Raw genomic sequence first — 19,508 nt, 5'->3', positions numbered from 1 at the left:
TATAATTAGGTACATTTTGAAACATTTTCCAAAATTTTAGTTTCTGGTATTCTGTTCTTAATGGAGTTGGAGTTGGATTTCACATTCAGTTGTCTTGGTTCAACTGATTCTGCTGGATCTCTGAGCTGTTCAGAATGATAATTCACAAGACTTTGTTAAATTAAGAGTCATGCTTTTTAGGTCTCATGTGAATAATTTTGTTCTATGGCTCACAAATGCAGCACTTTAACTGTGGGAGCAGGAAGGCAGATAGGGTCTAACTGATATTGTGCATATAAAATGGAATTGAATCAAAATCCTTCATAGATTAAAAGGATTCTTTTCTATTCCCCATGCACACAAAAGATACTAAACTAGTGTTATGCAACTTGTAATATTTTCTTGGAACAGTTTCATAGCTTTCTCTGAGGTTAGCATTCTGAGTGCAGAGGAAGATACTGCATCTGCTGTATTGTCAGGATGAAATGTCCATATAAATAGCAAGTGCTTTAAGTCTTTGTGGAAAGGCATCTACTGGGATTTTCAAAATTTCTTTAGCAGTTAGTAAAGGTACTCTGTAGTTATGACAATCTTCAGTCACTGGTTAAAGCATGTGACATTATTCTCAAAGAAATTTTATATGCAGAAATTTGGGAATGAGAAAAACCATGCAATTTAGCGTATACTTTTAATCTAAAGAAAATATAATATTAATTATAGTAACAGCATGAATAGCAGAATTAAGAACTTAAAAGCAATTCAGACTGATAGCTGTACTTTATCCATATATCAAACTGTTCTCTGATGCCCTGACAACATGACTAGTATTTCAGATTTTTGTATCATTCCTGATCTACAGATGTCTGTGCACTGCATTTTTCCACTCAGGAGTGTCCAGACTCCTTTTCCTATAGTTTTTTTATGGACCCTTCCAGATCTGTGTGTAAATGAACATCTCATAGTCTTTTAATGTGTTATTTGTGACAGTCCTTGGGATCATTGGGGAACTATTATCCTATATTTGCAGAAAAAACTTATTAGCTTCCTTAAAAAATTACTGTGGTGATATGAAATACAGTTTCTTTGCTTTAAAAATTAGCTGCATCACAAGGACATGTTATTCCACGAGTTCATCCCATTAATCCTATATTCTCTGTTTAATGGCTTTGTTTGTCTTTTGATTAGACAGTGTCTTTATGTATGTCCTAGACAGTGCTTGTTTGCTAATTATAGTCATTGTTTCCCATCCAACAGCAGTAAAGAACTGAAATTTTTCGGTAGAATGCCTCTCCTTATGACAGGTCTCTAGACTTATTTTGTACACGCACAAGTTTCAGTTCTATCTAGTCAATTTGGGTGTTGAACTGAACTGGCCTGAACCTCTGGACCTTAAGAGATTCATCTATCACTGAATAATCCAGCTGGACAGAGGGAGACAGTTGAATAGAGGACAATATGCCAACTGTTCCTTCATTTATTCCTGCTATATTAAGGAAGTTGATAGAATGGAGCTAATCCATCTGCCCACAATTTATTCCCTAGCAATATGATATAGTTTCCCTATTTCATGAGCTCACTCTTTGACAAATTTTATTAGAAGTTCTTCCATAGCATCATTTTAATCACTTTTTTGTTATGTGTAAAATAGTAAAAAAAGATGGACTAAAGAAACATGAAAGGATTTCATGAGAAACTCAGGTCAGCTTAAATAGAAGCAGATCCAATAAAGTTCAGTCAGTGAGCCTACAAAGACCAGAAAAGCTCTCTAAATTAGGTCTTTCACATGAAGGTTTATTCTGCCATGTCTAAGTGCAGTCAGAAGGAGTGAGACAGCCCTGGCACGCCCTGAGAGGAGGCAGGGCTGCAGTGCCTGCAGGAGGTGCCTGGGTGACCTGCCAGGGTGATGGGCAAGGCTGGCTGAGACTGCAGGGTCAGAGCTGACGGCTGGAGGGGTCTCACGCCTTCTTTACCAAGAACACTCAGTGGGGTTTAGCTCATCCACCAGTTCTCACCCTTGCATGGGTTCTGGATGTTAAAAATATGCAAGATTTTGGCTACATTTTGGTTGTGTGCAACACTAAAATGAATTGCTGTGATCTTAGTTATATTTCTCTTGTTATTTAGTTTAAAACATTCTGATGTATTGATCCCTTATTAGACTGGTAGGGGCAGTCTTCAGTGGTTTGGGATGGGTAGAATTTCAGAAATGAGTACTGAAGCAGAAATTGCCTGGTTTTCAGCATTGACCCCACCACTCCCGTTGATTGTTAGGGGTTTTCATATAAATGCAAGAAGGATTTTTACTGAGTAGCTGACTGTAGAGCCTGTATACAGGCATTCTGAGTGGGAGTTTCCAAAGCACTCAATTCATTAACAAAGGTCTACTTCCACCAAAAATTATGGTTTTAGCCACAGCTATGAATGAGCAGAGTTGGATTATTCCATAAAAATACTGAAAAGCCTTCCTTTGTATTTAAAAATGCCTTCTTGAGCTGATAGGTAGCCGCAGGTGTAGATGTTAAAAGTAGCTTTATTTTAGTTATGGTGCTTCGTCACTGCTGGAGCACCAACTGTTAAAATGAACACAGATGGACATTTTTTCCCTGATGGTGTGACTTCTCCCAGGAAAGTCAAGGCCTTCTTGCCTTCTTTTCTTTTACTGCAGTTTCAGAATAATCATTTTTCATTAAGGTGGAGGTGGTGAAAAAGGTAACTCAGCAATTAAAAATCCATTAATGGTTAAATTAGATTTCTGAATCTGAACCATTACTGCATCTACAATGGTCTTCACTGTACAACATTCATCCCATGACATCAGCTACATGAGTGTGGGTCAGCTTTATAATGCTTTGTTCATCTTTGTCTTTACCTGTGTAATTTTGAAAGCGTACAGTTATGATTTTTTTTACTATTTTTATATGTCTGAGTAAAGCTATGTATGTATATGTATATGCATAAGTACATAATTTAGAGGAAATATAGTTATTGGTTATTCAAAGGTGAACTAAACAAACAAAATTCTTATTAAATTAGGCACCCAGACTATAAATAAATTAAATACCATGAACTAATAGCCCCAAATAATTTGAAGGTAATAACTGAGAAAACTCAGTAGTGTAACAGCATTGTAAATCTGTTTCATCTCTTAAACACTAAAACATTATGAAGAATCAGTTCACTATAGTGTGATCTGAAAGAGACAAGGAAATTGTCATTTCACATAGTAGATGGACTCCAGAAATGTTCATTCTCTAAGTATCAACTGATGTTGTTTAAAAGCTATGTAGATGTACAGAAGAAAGCTTTATTCCTCTTTTATTTGCTAGTGTCCAGAAAATCTTCCATAAAGATAAAAGAAAGTTTACTAGCAAAAAGCTACACAGATCTTATAGTCAATCCTAAATGTGCACTAAAGTACATAATGCAAGGGAACTTTTCTTTTGATTCTAATCCAGAAATTACAAGGGTGTTTTAATGTCTCCCTTCTAAGAATGAAGGTTTGCAGGAAGAGCAGACACAGAGCCATAACTATTATTTAAGTTTACATTTCTGGCTCTCATCTTTGCCATGAGTATCTTTTGTAAACATACTAAGATCACAAGATGTTTCATCTTTGGGCAAGGAAAGAAGGATGTCCTGTCATTGCTGCACCTGAAGAAAACAATAAAAAATCTACTTGCATTTAGAAAAACCATCAGTGTGCCATATATTTAGGGAGCTGCAGTAAATCTCTGGCTGCCATAGATTCATTTTGCATATTATATTAAATATGTCAATGATGGTCTCCTACAAAGGCAAAAATGAAACAAATAAATCTTGTTCAGGGATTCACAATCTCTCATGACATGACAGTTTAGATGTGAATTACAAATTAAATGCAAGAAGTGTTCTTTACTTTGAAAACACAACAAAGTCAAAGGAAATCAGTTACATCAGCTCCCTGCATGTTGGTTGTAATTAGCAAAAACCAAGCCACATAAAATTGTTGTTAATGGTATTGCCCAATAAATGCAATTAATATAAAATTTTGTTTGCTTAAACACATACTCTGGGCAGAAGGAACAAGAAATTAAATCCTTGTTATTTTATGGCACTATGTTGAGGGGAATGACAGCACATTCAGGAATTTGAGTCTCTCTTGTGAAGTCCTGTGCAAATTGTTTTACTGTAAGGTAGGAACTTTTTGATGTTAATGTTAGTTGAGTTACACTGTTAAATAGGTTTACAGCATGTCCAGACCCAGAGACTCCAAAACACAGTTTAATACTAGAAGATACTGTGCCATTCATTTTGTCATTACAGTTTTCCCTAGTTAGTGATCAAGCAGAGAACAGGACAACCCACAAGTAACCACTGTTTTATGGCTTATTTATGCACAAATACTACCATATACCTCTGAAGTCACTGGGAAGATTTTTTTTCTTTTAATATTTTTTCACCACCATGGACTTCGATGAGATCAGAATAATTGTGAGACAACTATTTCATCTTGTCTTTTGATTGGATAATCAAGAACCACCAGTATTTACAAAATTCCAAGATGTGTTCATATTGCTATGTGTTCATATTACTGTGTGCAGTGGCACATATTCTCCTAACTGGCAGTACCTTGACTCTATTAGGACTCAATTATCTTTTATTCATTGGTGCAATTTAGCCACAGCATCTTAGATATAGCATAATTTCATGGCAACAGTGAATATGTAACAGTTGTGAAATTAATCTTAGTACCATTTCAGAAAATAGATTTTTTTTCCTTTAAGCACCTGTATCTCCTGAAGCTATTTTGGGTTATTTCATCACAGAAATGAATCCCATATGACTACAAATAGGCGTACAAAATTCCTAAGGGCAAATAGGTAGAGATTATATAATATGTAGAGACAATGTGATGTTATATGAAAGGTATCTGTTTGCCTTAATAAATTTTCTTATGTCTTCAGCAAATGTAGTATCTTGTATGTTTACTGTGGATTTGGATAATTTATTGCAAAACCTTTGTCTGAATGGATAAAGGATTCTAAATTTCATATTAAACTATACATTGAAGAGCTAAAGATGAACTAATTGTGCAAGTATCCCAAATAACTTTTTTACTCATGAATAGGATTTCAAGGTGATGTGGATGGGCACAGTGCTGTCATTTTCACAGATTCTATTTATTTCAGGACTGTGGTTCCAAAATTCGCCCAGAGGAGTCCTGTGGCTTGCAGCCTCTCTCTCATGAATACCTCTCAGCCATTTCACAGACAGTGTTTAAGACCTGTGAAGCTGGAGACACAAAAGGTTTGTACTTTATCCCCCTTTTTTTCTGAAAATTAACTCATACACCTCATCAAAGAAAAACTAGAAACAATATTAACTCTTTGCTATGGACATGCACTAACCTATGCACAATAAATTGAACTAATAATTCCAAATTCGTAGCAGCCAAATGAGGTACCAGTCCTGGCAGTGAAGAATGGCAAATGGCAAATTCCCTGCTAAAGCAGTAATATTTCTTAAATAAGTTAAATTTTCAGAGAAGCCAAGCCATGTCATTTCCCCTCAGAAGATGACTCAAAAATTCTACAGAAGTTAGTGTCATACACTGTCCTCGAGCTATGTACAGGGGCTGAGGTGGAGCAGCAGAGATAAAGATATAACCTTGCTTCTTCTGACATTAATGCTAAAATTTAGAAGGCTGCTTTATAGTTCAGTACAGCGAGGGTTTCATGACTCATTTCTAATCCTTTGATGTAGAGGAGAGACAGTAATTTAGGGTCCAGCCAAACAAGAAGTGACTTCCTCCTCTCTTAGTCACCATGGCACTGCTCTTTAAAGGAAGCACAGCACCTTACCAAATATACACTTAATTTATACAATTTCTCTCTCTCTGTCTCTCTCTGTCTCTCTCTCTCTCTGTCCCTCTTATACTCAATAAATGCAAATTGGAATATACAACAGAGGAAATGTCTTTCCTTCATTTTACATCACGGAATGAAATTACGATTTATCTACCAAAAAATCTTCTTTCTTTCAGAAGTTCTTCTTTGATTCACATCTGGTTTGAACCAGGCTATCATATCAAAATTAGCTCTTTGTTCAATATGGTTGCATTACCAATAATACAGAAGTCAGGAGACATTAACTGTGTTTGACTTCTCAGAGGGAAAGAGAGGAAGAGAACTAAAAGAGAGCATGAGAACCCAACTTGTGCTAAATTCCTGCAGGTGAATCAGGTTACTGCAGTCTGTAGAAATGTGGTTTGTAGCAATAACAAAATCTGGTGTATAAGATATCACAGATTCACTTCTAATTTTCTGTTTCTGTGACACCTATGTTATAATTATATCCCACTTTCCATTCTTCCTACAACTGTATCTAGTTTAAAAAAAATTCTGTGTGATCTTTCTCTGCATTCAACAGCTGTCTGGATTTGGATCCAGCAGAGACATAAATTGATGTCCAAATAAATGAATGAGTCCCTTGGTTGCAAGGAGTAAATCTCAGTTTGGATGTAAGTCCATAGGCCTAAAGCTATTTATTCTGTAGAAAGTCATGTCTTTTAAAACATAGTTTTTACTTTTGTCTTTTTGAAAAATACAGCTATAACAAAAAGAAAAATACTTCCATAGCCTATTCTCAGAGAAAAAGCTCTTTGAAGATCTTAGGGTACCAAATAAACACCAAATACAAAAGTAAAGCTGTCATAAATCAAAAAATTAGCATCAGCATAGGTTAAATATTTAGATTTTATTTAGATTTTGAATTACCAAGCTGGAATAGTATTTTCTCTTTGCAGTGATAATTTTTTGGCAATATAGAAAAACCTTGATTTTAAATTTGAAAGCAAAATATGTTTAATTATGGCTATGACAATGTAAAAGGAAAGATAAAAATGAAAGAGGCTGAAAGGAGAAGCAAAACTATCAAATTAAGTATACAGCTGTTATTGGTTAAAACTTCTGATTTTGGGCTAGTATTTTTAAAATAGAAAGTAAGCAATCCTAACTAATTATTTTGAAAGTATATTTCATTTCATGCCATTTTATGAGAACAGATTTAGGGAGTACTGGCAATGTTTAATCTCATGTCTTAAGCAGAAGATTTATGTTTGCAACTGATAACTACTCTAATGAGCCAAAAATCCAGCTTTCAGCCTTCCTGTGGAAACCTCCTACCTACAGTTTTTCATAAAAGTTTGATTATGCCGGTTTTTAATTTGTGAAGAAACTAACAGTATGTCTCTCTTGCTCTCATTCACTTAATTGTTGGTAAACCTGCCCTTGCCTGATAGAGCCAGTGTTAATGCTCTTGCCTGAAGCACCACAAAATGCTGCCTGATTAAAATGGTGCTGAAAGCTGCATTATGTGCTGCTGACTTAGAGAAGTGGGTAAGGGCAACTTAAAACTGCTATAGAAAATAAGCCTAATTTCCAAACTAACATTGTTTGCAATTTTTTAATGTTGTCTTCTTTTTTATGCGATTCATTTTATCTTTTAACACAGTCCTATTTTTGAAGGTTAACAATGCATTGACCAACTGTTGGGAAATTGCAACAGGAAAAGTTCATAATAGTTGGATTTAAAATGCATAAATTTTCATGCATCATTAAAACACCTATGTAAATACAAAACCAGGAATTATTCTGTTAACATTAAATGCTAGTGCTTCCTAAAAATACTAATTTATCTCCATATATCCATGTTCTCAAATCTTTTTAAATTTGCCACTAACCTTTAGCCTATGCCAAAAACTGATCTATGTTTTTCATTAATATACCTAGGGAGCTATTGAACATAAACCAAACTATTTAAAAGAAGCTTTTCAAAAGTTACTTATCACCTTCAGTTGCCAAGGTTTAAACTTTTATTGTTCAGATATTTTGGCTCCTCAATATTAATTTTATATAGTTCTACATTTCTAGTTTATTACCTTAAACCAAATCAGTTCATAAAAGTATGGGATGTTTAAAAGAAAATTCCATAAGATGAAGAGTCTCATATGTTTTAGACATTGCCAGAACTTTTATATATTTGGGTTGAAAGAAAAATTACAACATCAGGAAAAAAATACTGAGTGTTCATATAATTTTAAAATATAGGTCACTACCTGAAACATCGCTCAGATTATTTATTAAGACCTCTGCAGCAGTGGCAGGGTCTGAGTCCAGACTTCAAACCAACCAACCAACCATTCTGTCCCTGCTCTGTTAGTCAAAAGATACCAAGCAGTAAAAAGTGTTGGCATGGCACCTATTGCTGGGTTATTGGAGACCTGGTACTCTCATTTCCTCATGAGAGTGTTGTGAAGCTGGGAATGACCATTCAGTCAGGGATTGCAAAGTGGGAGCCAACAGCAAGATCCACAAGTGGCAATAGAAATCTTGGAGGGTCAAAGTATTCCTGGCCCCAGTGGTGGCCAGGAGACCACAGCCTGCAGCAAGGGACCTCAAAGCCAAGGGAGGGTCAGCATGAGTAAGGGACTCACAACAGCCAGCACTGGGAGGCTACAGCAAGAGAAATTGCCTAGAAAGAAACAGCCTCTGGTGTCCCAGCAGAGGAGGGTATTCATTTGGAAGAGAACTCCCTACTTCAGAACCTGATTATCCACTTTGCAACTTCAGATAAAGATTCAATTTAACCCTTTGATAAAAATTCTACATAGAATCTCTCTTAGGGACCAAAGTTCAGATCTCTCTTGTAATACAAAAATTACCAGGTTACAAGCATGCTATTTTCCTGTCCTAATAAATTTTGAACTTTAAAGTGGTCCTTAATTTAGTGGGGAATGTTTCCTCTAACAACTGCATGATTAGGATGCAGAAAATGCAACTTTTAAACTCCTCTGAGCAAGAAGCATGGGATATCTCAATCTTCCTGTTTGCACCCTCCCACCATGGTCCCAAGTGTCCCTCCTGCCTCTGTCCATGCTGTGAACTGGGCTGCTTGCCCAGCACAGCCTCCACAAGGCACCCGTGCCCATGCGAGCAGGGGAAGCTGGGTTGTTCTCACTGAACCACAGCGTGCTCCAAGCCAGTGTCCGGGGCTTTGGTTGGGTTCCGTCTGCTATGGTTTTGTCCAAATCAACAAGTGCATCTGAGGGTGGTGTATGTTCTGCACAGGGCAGAATAGGGGCAGCTGTGCAGGATACACAGAAATTGGTATTGTGTGGTTGTGGCACTGTGGGATGTATTTGTCCCTTAGATGTACCCATGGGGGCTCCCATACAAAAAAAAAATCTCAATTTTATTTAGAAGGATTTCTTTATCTGGTGAGATTACTCACCCTGCTACTTTCCAAAACATAGTCACTTGGACTTCTGCCTAAGTGGAAACACAGGCTGCCTCCTGGAAATTCTCTTGCTCCCGAGGTAGCAGCTGACTCTCCCAAGGCCATGAGGCTCCTCCAGGGTTTCTTTGCCGAGCCTTCTCCTCAGTCCCTGGCCAGGTGAAATGCCAAAAGGCTGCCTTGGGTTTTTTTGCTGTGGTTTCATGTGCAGCAGCAACCCATCAGACACAGCTGCCTGATAGTGGTGGTGGGGACAGACTCTAAGGCCAGGTCTGATCTGAACAAAAGACGGTTTTGCTGGTAGTTTCGTAGGCACTGGGTGATCTGTCAGCACTGTGTACTTATAAGATTTAGAAAAATAGTTTCTTTTGTTCATTTGAATACAAAGGCAACTCAAAAATTTTCTGTCTTCCTTCAGAAATTAAATCCTGCAAGCTTCTAGTAGGATTTTGCAAAGGAATAGTTTTAGAAAATCAAAATAACAAAACCATTTAACTTTAGATAAGGGATTACTAAAACCCACTGATCACTTTGTGCTCCTAATCTTCAAAATCATTTTTGTAAATAAGATCAGGCTCTAATAAATCACATGTTATTAATTCCACTTTACTCTCATCTTCTGAAATGTATTTATGTAGTCTGGGACAGTCCTCTGAATTCTCACAAATTTAAAAAAAAAAGTATTTTGGAAGGAAAGTCTTAATCTTGCTTCATTTTGATATCAGTTGCTCTCAACCATACATCCAACCTTTAGGTGTTTCTTTGTAGATGAGCATTAATCTTCAGACATGTCTGAATATGAATATTTTCTGTTTGCATTCAACCTCCTCACCCATTTTCTCTTTCTCATATCCCTTCTGTTGAGAAAGGACAAGTTGCTACAAGAAAGGCAACATGGAGTGAGAAATGAACACACAAATGCCTGTCAAATTTGAGCATTTGCAGCTCTTTCAGGGAAAGGAAAAGACTCCCACCCTAACTAAATGAAAAGGGCATAACACAGTGACAGGAAATAATCTCTTCAAAGGATTGGAGGGCATTTAATTTAGGGGAAACTCCCTTATGAGGGTTTTTTTACTCATACGTGAGTAAAATATCCAAAAATATCTTGCTTCCTGTGTAATAAAACCACTCAGAAGAATACAGAGGAGGTGCTGACATTCATTGCTGTTTTCCAGGGCAGTGGATTGTCCCCTGCCTGAGCTGCTCTGACAACAGGACCTGTGACTGGAGAGCAATAACGTGGCAGCCCCACGGCTGCCGACACTCTGTGCTGGCCAAGCCTGAGCTCCAGCGCTGCGTGGAGGGCAGAAGGGTAGGTACCAGCCTTTGCATTCTCATTCATTCTTATTTGCCTGGGTATTTGGTGTCCTGAAGATTTCAGGATTGATATGTGACAAAAATCCCTTTTTAGCTAGAGAGATATTTGGGTGTGAAAAGTTCACAGGGGGGAAAACCAACCTTAGTCCATAATTTAGCCTCATATGCAGACAGTTTGCTGCTGTTTCACAGAGGATCTTAGGTCACACCACTGGAGTTCCAAGACCTATGGTGTGTGTGATTACCAGTCAGACCTGGAGTGAGTACACAAGGACAGAAAATGGAGGATATATTTGCATTGTTGTCACAGTTTTGTCTCACATGCAAGTTGGTTTTCTTCTGCTGCATACCTAATGCATGGCATTGCTTGTGCACACTAATCTTACCAAGTCTTCTTGCACATTCTTTTCTTTTAGTGAAGCTTCTAAAGTGATTGCTTGGAAATACAAGGTCTCCTTAATAAGCATGCTATGACTGTTATACTGTTGAGAGAGAGCTCTGATCTGAGGCTCAGGTACCTTACTGAGGATAGAAGTATCCAGAAAGTAAGTAATTAATTGTTATAAAGCTCTTTAAAGTGTATTGCCTCGGTAAGAAAATAGTTACTAAAAGTGGCATTTTGATAAAATCCAAGAGCATTTCCATATAGACAAATACAAACCAGTAGTCGTTCAATTAACATTTTCTCCTTAATTTCTGATAAATTTCTTGCCCTGCACAAGGTACTTTATTGTCATTTTGCTTTATTTCTGCCTGTGGTTTTCTCTGTTACTGTAGAGCTGCAAGTTACTCCTAGAATATTTTTCTAAAAAAATATTGCTTTTTATGACAGAGGAAAAGCTCAATCTGCACCTCATGTACAAAACAAGCTTTTCTGGATTAACCACAGAAAAAAAATGCTCAAGAATTTAATTGCTTTGCTTTGGTCCTTAATTTCCATGGACATCAGGCTGCTTTGACAAGCAACCACCCTTTGGTCAGGCAATGGAATGACAGCAGAGGAACAATGTGCCACTGTGGAAGTGGATTGTCAGGGTATTGCTGAGAGGATTTGCTGACATTTCCGATCCCAAATCTGACCACTCATATTCATGAGTGTCAAAAGCAGGACAGCATTGGTAAAGGGTTTATTAAAATCAAGTCAATGAAATGAGTGTCTGTGAAGCTTAATTTCTTAATTCAAATTTAATTATGTTCTAACTCTCTAAGGTCACTGATCTATTCTAGTGTCAGATGACAGCCAGATCCTAAGTGAGCTACATTAACACCTTGAGAAAAATCTCTGTAACTAATAGCACTTGTTTCCCATTCTGCATCTTTTATAGAAGTCTCCTGACACTGTCTGATAACCTTTGCTGCTCTGCAGAAATCTGCTGAATTACCTCTGTTACCTTTGCACAGATGTATATTGAATTGGTTTATTCTTTTAAAGTCATCACTCTAAAGCATGTTCCCCTTTTGATATATTTCTCCTATCTCTTTCTCTCAGATGTTATTTTTGTCATAACTTTGTAGTGATTTTAGTTTTGTCTGAAATATTGCAATAGCATTTTTTCTTCTTTTGCCAAATGAATAGATGTAGAGCCTAGATCAACTCCTTTGTGTCAATATAACTCAAAAACTAAGAGAGGCTTTCTTCCTACCTAAGTCAGATGAAATAAAAATGGTTCCCTTCTGGGCAGAATCTTCCTGATTCTGCCTTTGATAAGTCAGACTTTGGAATTACTTTACACTGCCCAAGCGATGTAGTAGAAAAAGATTTTTTTTCATTTGCTCACTGAAAAAGACTGCGTTATATAAGTTTAAGCAACCTGGACCTTTTATAAAGGAGCTATTGAGCAGTAGGAAGATAGAATTCTTGTGAACAAATACATGTTAATTTTAAAAGAAATTTTCATAACCATCTATAAATATTTATATATTCTCAATTGTGATTTTAGTTTTGATTTATTATATACCTTGTCTCGAAGTACTACTGAGATCACTGATGTCTCAAACTGAAGATATCATAGTTTCCACAATAAAATAAGCAAAAGGTTTCAATGCTGGAAACAAAAGCAGATGTTAAAAAAAAGCATGAGTGCCAAATGAAAGGGCAAAAATCATTAACCTAAGTGAGGACATTGGGGTGATCTGGAATGATGTTTGATTTACATTGTTTGTTGAAATTAGCTAAGAACAACGGAACTCATTCATGTGTCCACTCAAAATGGGCTCAACTAACCCATGTGCCTCTTTATTCAGGAATTTTGAATATTCAGCTTGTATTGCTTTGGTCTCTGGAGTTAGAAATCCCTTACACAGGACGTCTTTGCCTTTTGCATAGACAGAGGAATTGAGTGCACCCTCAGCAAGTTTGCTGACAGCACCAAGCTGTGTGGTACAGTTGACTTGCTGAAGAGAAGGGATGCCATCCAGAGGGACCTTGACAGGCTTGAGAGGGGGCCTCTGTGAACCTCATGAAGTTCAACAAGGCCAAGTGCAAGGTCCTGCACCTGTGTCGGGGCAATCCAATCACAAATACAGGCTGGGCAGAGAATGGACTGAAAGCAGCCCTGGTGAGAAGACTTAGGGGTGTTTGTGGACAAAAAGCGCAACACAGTAGTGTGCACTCACAGCCCAGAAAGCCAGCTGTGCCCTGGGCTGCATCAGAAGCAGTGTGGGCAGCAGGCTGAAGTGATTTTCACCCTCTGCTCTGCTGAGACCCTGCCTGGAGTCCTGTGCCCAGCTTTGGGGTCCTCAGCAAAAGGAAAATGCTGACTGCTGGAATGAGTGCAGAGGAGGGCCCATGAGGCCCCCCTGGGCTGGGGCACCTCTCCTATGAAGACAGACTCTGAGAGTTGGAGCTGTTTAGTCTGGAGTAGGGAAGGCTCTGGAGAGACTTTAGTGCAGCCTTCCAGTATCTGAAAGGAATCTAGTAGAGAGACAGAGAGGGACCTTTTTACCAGGGCTAGTAGTGATAGGGCAAGGGGGAATGGCCTTGAGCTGAAAGAGGGTAGGTTTAGATATCAGGAAGAAATCCTTTACTCTAAGGATTGGGAGGCTCTGGCAGATGTTGCCCAGAGAAGCTGTGAACTTGCCATCCTCAGATCCAGGCTGGATGGGGTTCCGAGCAACCTGGACTACTGGAAGGTTCCCTGCACATATCAGGGGATTGGAACTAGATGATCTTTAAGGTCCCTTCCAACCCAAACCATTCCATGATTCTATGATCATGCTAGGACACAAACAGCGTAAGTCTGTGATTACATCTTTTAATTTAAATTGGAGGTGTTAATCTCTATGCCATTGTCAGATTTCAACTTTGTTATCTGGAGGCTGTTTCCATGCTTCTCTATTAGTTTTAGAAGGGAGAAAAAAAAGATGAAAAAATGCCTACTTATATTTCTACTTATAATGAATGTGAAGGGAAACATGCAACAATTAACCAGTGTTATGCTGTGTTCCTGACTTGTGTTCACTTCAGCAAGTGATGAATTAAGATGTAAAGTGGATGCTCTTTTTGACTGAATGCAGAATATGGAAGATCAAGTGTGTCTTTGAGTGCAACCTTTCTATTTTTCTTGTGTTTCATAGAACAATGGTAAAAAGCAGCAGATATCTCTTGATCACTAATTTCTTGTATTAATTTGTCAATATTTCTGAAATATATCTGTGGTCACCCAAACAGACCATTTCTTTCCTACCTGCATCATAATTAAGCCTTCAAAAATGCTTTCTAATTTAATTTCTAACTCCAGGCCACTTTTATTTATTATATTAAAATTTATTTCTTTTCCAAAGCTCATCTGAGCTTTATAATCTTTCTCTGTAACTGAAATCCGTTTCCCTGGCTATGAGTTCCAATTGATTTCACATCATCATTAACTGCTATTTTAGATTGTGTGCATATAAAACTGTTTGAACTAAGTTGTTTCTGTGTGTTTTGGTTTAACCTGGCAGGCAGCTGAAGACCACACAGCCATTCACTCACTTGCCCACAGGGATAAGAGAAACAATCAGAAAACAGATAAAACTTGTGGGTTCAGAAAGGGATAGTTTTAGTAGAATGGAAGAGGAAGTGAAAATAGTAGTAGCAGTAATAATAATAATAATAATAACCCAAAGTAATGCACAGTGCAATTTCTCAGCACCCACTAACTGATGCCCATCTCATCCCAGAGCACAGCTGCTGCTCCCCAACCAATTCCCCCCAGTTTTAATGTTTAGCATGATGCCATGTGGTTTGAAAGATCCCTTTGGCCAGTTGGGGTCAGCTGTCCTGGCTGTGTCCACTCCAAGCTTCCCGTGCCATTCTCCTCTCTGGCAGGGAAGAATGAGAAGCTGAAAAGTCCTTGACTCAGTGTGAGTGCTGCTCAGCAACAATGAAACCCTCAGTGTGTTACCAACTTTATTCTTATCCTGAATCCAAACCACGGCACTGTACCAGCTACCAGGAAGAAAATTAATTCTATCCCACCCAAACCCAGGACATTTGGTTTCATAAAAACATAAGACCACCTGTAGTGAAACAATAACAGTCAAGCTGATGGAGACATGAGAAAATATGTACATGCACAGAAACAGTTTAATGAGGCCTTTTTTTGCTTTATGATGTGTTAGCAAGAATAGTCAGTCATATGTTTGTATTTCATACATAGTAAACAGGAAAATGTTGAAGTGCTGAGGTTAAGGTTGTTCTGGCTGAGTAGATTTTCTTTCAGTCCACTTTTAATATCAGCGGTCTTTTTTCTCTTCCACTTTAAAGGTAATGAGATGCTGACTGTCTCATTCTCAGGGAACTCCATATACGTGTCCTAATTGAATAAAATAAATTGTTCTTCATAATAAAATATTAAGCATCACAATAAAATATTATATCTGTATTATGTTGGCTCAACAAAATTCTCTGCAGATGTGATTAATGACTTTTTACTGTAAGACATATACAAATCTATAAAGATAATGCTTTGATTTTTGTACAAGATTGATTTTGTACTTTTAAAAATGGGTTCTAACAGGTTATTACTTATCCAATTAGCAGTATATAGAAAACTGGTCTTGATTGCTGAAGGGATATATATTTTGCTTATCTTTGAGAAAAACTAACCAGAGTTTAGTCTTATAATAAAATACCATTGAGTCATGTGTAATTAAGAACAGGAAATATGAAAAGGCAATATTTGCTGAAGTACATAAAATTCAGCTGTTAAAACAGGAATTTTAACTTATGATTTCTTAATAATATTTTAGAGTTAAGTAGTGTTTTGAACTTACAGGTGTTTAAATTTCCCAAGTGTGGTTAATTTTTAATGATAGGTCTGGTTAAGAAGTGAATTCCACTATGCTTACACAATCTTTCAAAGCCTTTAAGCTATAATGGAATTTTTCACACGAAATATTTGCAACAAGACAGTGAAAACATCTGTCTGTGTGGAAGTGTTGTTCTTTGTATGGTAAAATTATAACCTTATGTTTGATCATTTAGTCATCCTGCAGACAACTGCCCCATCAACTTGAACAGTTCATGACTTGTGCCAGACTTGTAAAAAGAGAGAGAGATAGCTCACTCTACAAATCTCAGCTATCACATTCCTCATTATTATCATAGAGATAAATACAGAACCGTCCCTGGAGCCTTTTGTTCAAAACATATTGAATACTACATGGGACATGTAACTACAATGAGTTCATCTAAAGGTATAGAAATAAATCTGGTTTTAGTTACCATACATTCAATTACATTGAGAGATTATTTTAATTCATCAGAACTCTTGGGTTAGTTGAAGGACATAGGTTTTCTTCCTCAGGCTAAACACCACTTATTTTAGCCTTTGAGTCTTCCAAGCATTTGCTAAAAATGAAGCTGACTTGCAAAAGGTGACTTTGAAAGATGCTTTCTGATGGCCTGCATATACCATAACAAAATGTATTTGGCCAGCTCTGCCCAAGGGCAGTTTGAAAAGAGGGTAGGATTACCTACAGATTTCCTCTTTGTTCACTTCAATTTTTTTTTCTTTTGAGAAGAAAAAGAAGAATTTGGGGTTTTTTCCAGGATTTTCACATCTCACATCATGGTTGAACCAATGGTTAGAAGCAGATGGTTGGATACAGACCAAATCTTAATGAATGGATGCAGTGTGAATGCAGATGTGCTGATGATGTGCTAAGCATCCACCAGCCTGGGGTGCATCAAATTACAAGAAAACCACACCTATCTTTCTATCTGAGATCTTCTTTAGACTTATGAGAGAGCATTCCCTTCAAAATCCCAGCACGCAGTCTCCAGAGGATGACTACAGACTTTAGAGCTCTATCTCAGAGCTAGAGGGCAAGAACCACAGGTTTCACATACTGCAGTCCTAGTTTTCATACCTTTCCAAAAAACTGTGATTTCACCATGGAAGACAGAGTTAAATAAATTTTTCTGATGCCAGTGATACAGTCCTGATATGGCTCATACCTACTTGAACAATCAAAGATTTCATGACTGTAAGTTAATCTGGTTACTCTAATTGACTGACATCTTTAAGGATGACCTCCCCTTTTAGTCTGTTTTTCTGTACACCTACAAGTCCACTTTGGCTCACCTTTCTTTCTTTCTTTCTTTCTTTCTTTCTTTCTTTCTTTCTTTCTTTCTTTCTTTCTTTCTTTCTTTCTTTCTTTCTTTCTTTCTTTCTTTCTTTCTTTCTTTCTTTCTTTCTTTCTTTCTTTCTTTCTTTCTTTCTTTCTTTCTTTCTTTCTTTCTTTCTTTCTTTCTTTCTTTCTTTCTTTCTTTCTTTCTTTCTTTCTTTCTTTCTTTCTTTCTTTCTTTCTTTCTTTCTTTCTTTCTTTCTTTCTTTCTTTCTTCCTTCCGCCACTTCCTTCCTTCCTTCCTTCCTTCCTTCCTTCCTTCCTTCCTTCCTTCCTTCCTTCCTTCCTTCCTTCCTTCCTTCCTTCCTTCCTTCCTTCCTTCCTTCCGCCACTTCCTTCCGCCACTTCCTTCCGCCACTTCCTTCCGCCACTTCCTTCCGCCACTTCCTTCCGCCACTTCCTTCCGCCACTTCCTTCCGCCACTTCCTTCCTTCCGCCACTTCCTTCCTTCCTTCCTTCCTTCCTTCCTTCCTTCCTTCCTTCCTTCCTTCCTTCCTTCCTTCCTTCCGCCACTTCCTTCCTTCCGCCACTTCCTTCCTTCCGCCACTTCCTTCCTTCCGCCACTTCCTTCCTTCCGCCACTTCCTTCCTTCCTTCCTTCCTTCCTTCCTTCCTTCCTTTCTTTCTTTCTTTCTTTCTTTCTTTCTTTCTTTCTTTCTTTCTTTCTTTCTTTCTTTCTTTCTTTCTTTCTTTCTTTCTTTCTTTCTTTCTTTCTTTCTTTCTTTCTTTCTTTCTTTCTTTCTTTCTTTCTTTCTTTCTTTCTTTCTTTCTTTCTTTCTTTCTTTCTTTCTTTCTTTCTTTCTTTCTTTCTTTCTTTCTTTCTTTCTTTCTTTCTTTTCTTTCTTTCTTTCTTTTCTTTCTTCTTTTCTTCCTTCCTTCCGCCACTTCCTTCCGCCACTTCCTTCCGCCACTTCCGCCACTTCCGCCACTTCCGCCACTTCCGCCACTTCCTTCCTGCCGCCACTTCCTTCCGCCACTTCCTTCTGCCACTTCCTTCCGCCACTTCCTTCCTTCCTTCCGCCACTTCCTTCCGCCACTTCCTTCCTTCCGCCACTTCCTTCCTTCCTTCTGCCACTTCCTTCCTTCCTTCCGCCACTTCCTTCCGCCACTTCCTTCCTTCCGCCACTTCCTTCCTTCCTTCTGCCACTTCCTTCCGCCACTTCCTTCCTTCCGCCACTTCCTTCCTTCCGCCACTTCCTTCCACCACTTCCTTCCGCCACTTCCTTCCGCCACTTCCGCCACTTCCTTCCTTCCGCCACTTCCTTCCTTCCTTCCGCCACTTCCTTCCTTCCTTCCGCCACTTCCTTCCTTCTGCCACTTCCTTCCGCCACTTCCGCCACTTCCGCCACCTCTGCCACTTCCACCACTTCCTTCCACCACTTCCTTCTTTCCGCCACTTCCTTCCTTCCGCCACTTCCTTCCTTCCTTCCCACTTGCAGCAAGCCTTGACTATTCTCTTAGCAGACCTGTGTCTAAAAGTCTAGGTTAATTTCCCTAGTGGTACAACCGGTATTTTACCTAGTGTGGTATTGCTGTAGTTCTCATTCCTGATTTGGAAATAGGCTGAGTGCAGTCTCATCAGTCTTGTGATGGTATTTGAAGAAGTATGTCAGGGCCTTAACAGCGGTCTGTTTCATCTAGTTCCAAAGGAATCTGCTCTGACTTCTGTCACCTATTTCACATTCGCAGAACATCAGGACAACAACAACAGTAATATGCTATGGCCAACCTGATATTTTCATATGGTGCCCAGCATCATGGCATTTCCAGACTAGAGTTGCCCCTTCAAGACATGATCTTAAGTTTCTTCCGGTAGAGGTTTACTAAATGACTGCATATAGTGCTCTTCCATCTCCAGACCTGGCCAGAAAGGTACCCAGGGCAAACTTGAAAATTCATTCATGGGTCCATTGTTTGTACCTATGTAGGTATAGGAAAATTGCGAAGCCCTAAAATGCTATATCATGTAATTGTGTGGATTGGGATGTGTGTATGTGTTTTGCTCTAATTTTGACATAACAAAAAGAAAATGGGAAAGAGATCTTAATCTTTGATGCCCTGCAGTGTTTGAGACTTAGGAAATGTTTGGCACAACCCTTCACACATCACCTGCTAGTGAATGCACAATGTTGGCAAAAAAGACACCTGTGCATCCTGTTCATTGACACTGGCCATGGTTCTTTTCTTCTTTTTTTTTCCCATGAAAGTTGTCCTGCTATTTTAAATCAGTAGTAGGTGAGATTAGGTCAAATATAGTTAGGAGAAAACAATGATGAGAATTCTAGTCACACTAGAATGAGATAAAAATGTCCTGTCTACCAATTT

General features: G+C 38.2%; 1 protein-coding gene across 2 annotated transcripts in view; it reads left to right on the top strand.

Annotated features, from left to right (window-relative positions):
- CPED1 (cadherin like and PC-esterase domain containing 1) overlaps window positions 1-19,508 on the top strand; it is a 152,506-nt gene that overhangs the window by 122,105 nt on the left and 10,893 nt on the right. For both annotated transcript variants that reach the window (XM_059471505.1, XM_059471506.1), the window contains 2 exons: window positions 5,148-5,265; window positions 10,431-10,567. In XM_059471505.1, coding sequence (XP_059327488.1) covers window positions 5,148-5,265; window positions 10,431-10,567 — 255 coding nt within the window. The remainder of the gene's footprint in view (window positions 1-5,147; window positions 5,266-10,430; window positions 10,568-19,508) is intronic.

This window comes from Ammospiza nelsoni, chromosome 5 (assembly GCF_027579445.1).
Source record: "Ammospiza nelsoni isolate bAmmNel1 chromosome 5, bAmmNel1.pri, whole genome shotgun sequence".
NCBI classification, from domain to species: Eukaryota; Metazoa; Chordata; class Aves; order Passeriformes; family Passerellidae; genus Ammospiza; species Ammospiza nelsoni.
Note: the sequence above shows the minus strand (reverse complement) of the source record. Positions and strands in the feature narration are given on the sequence as shown.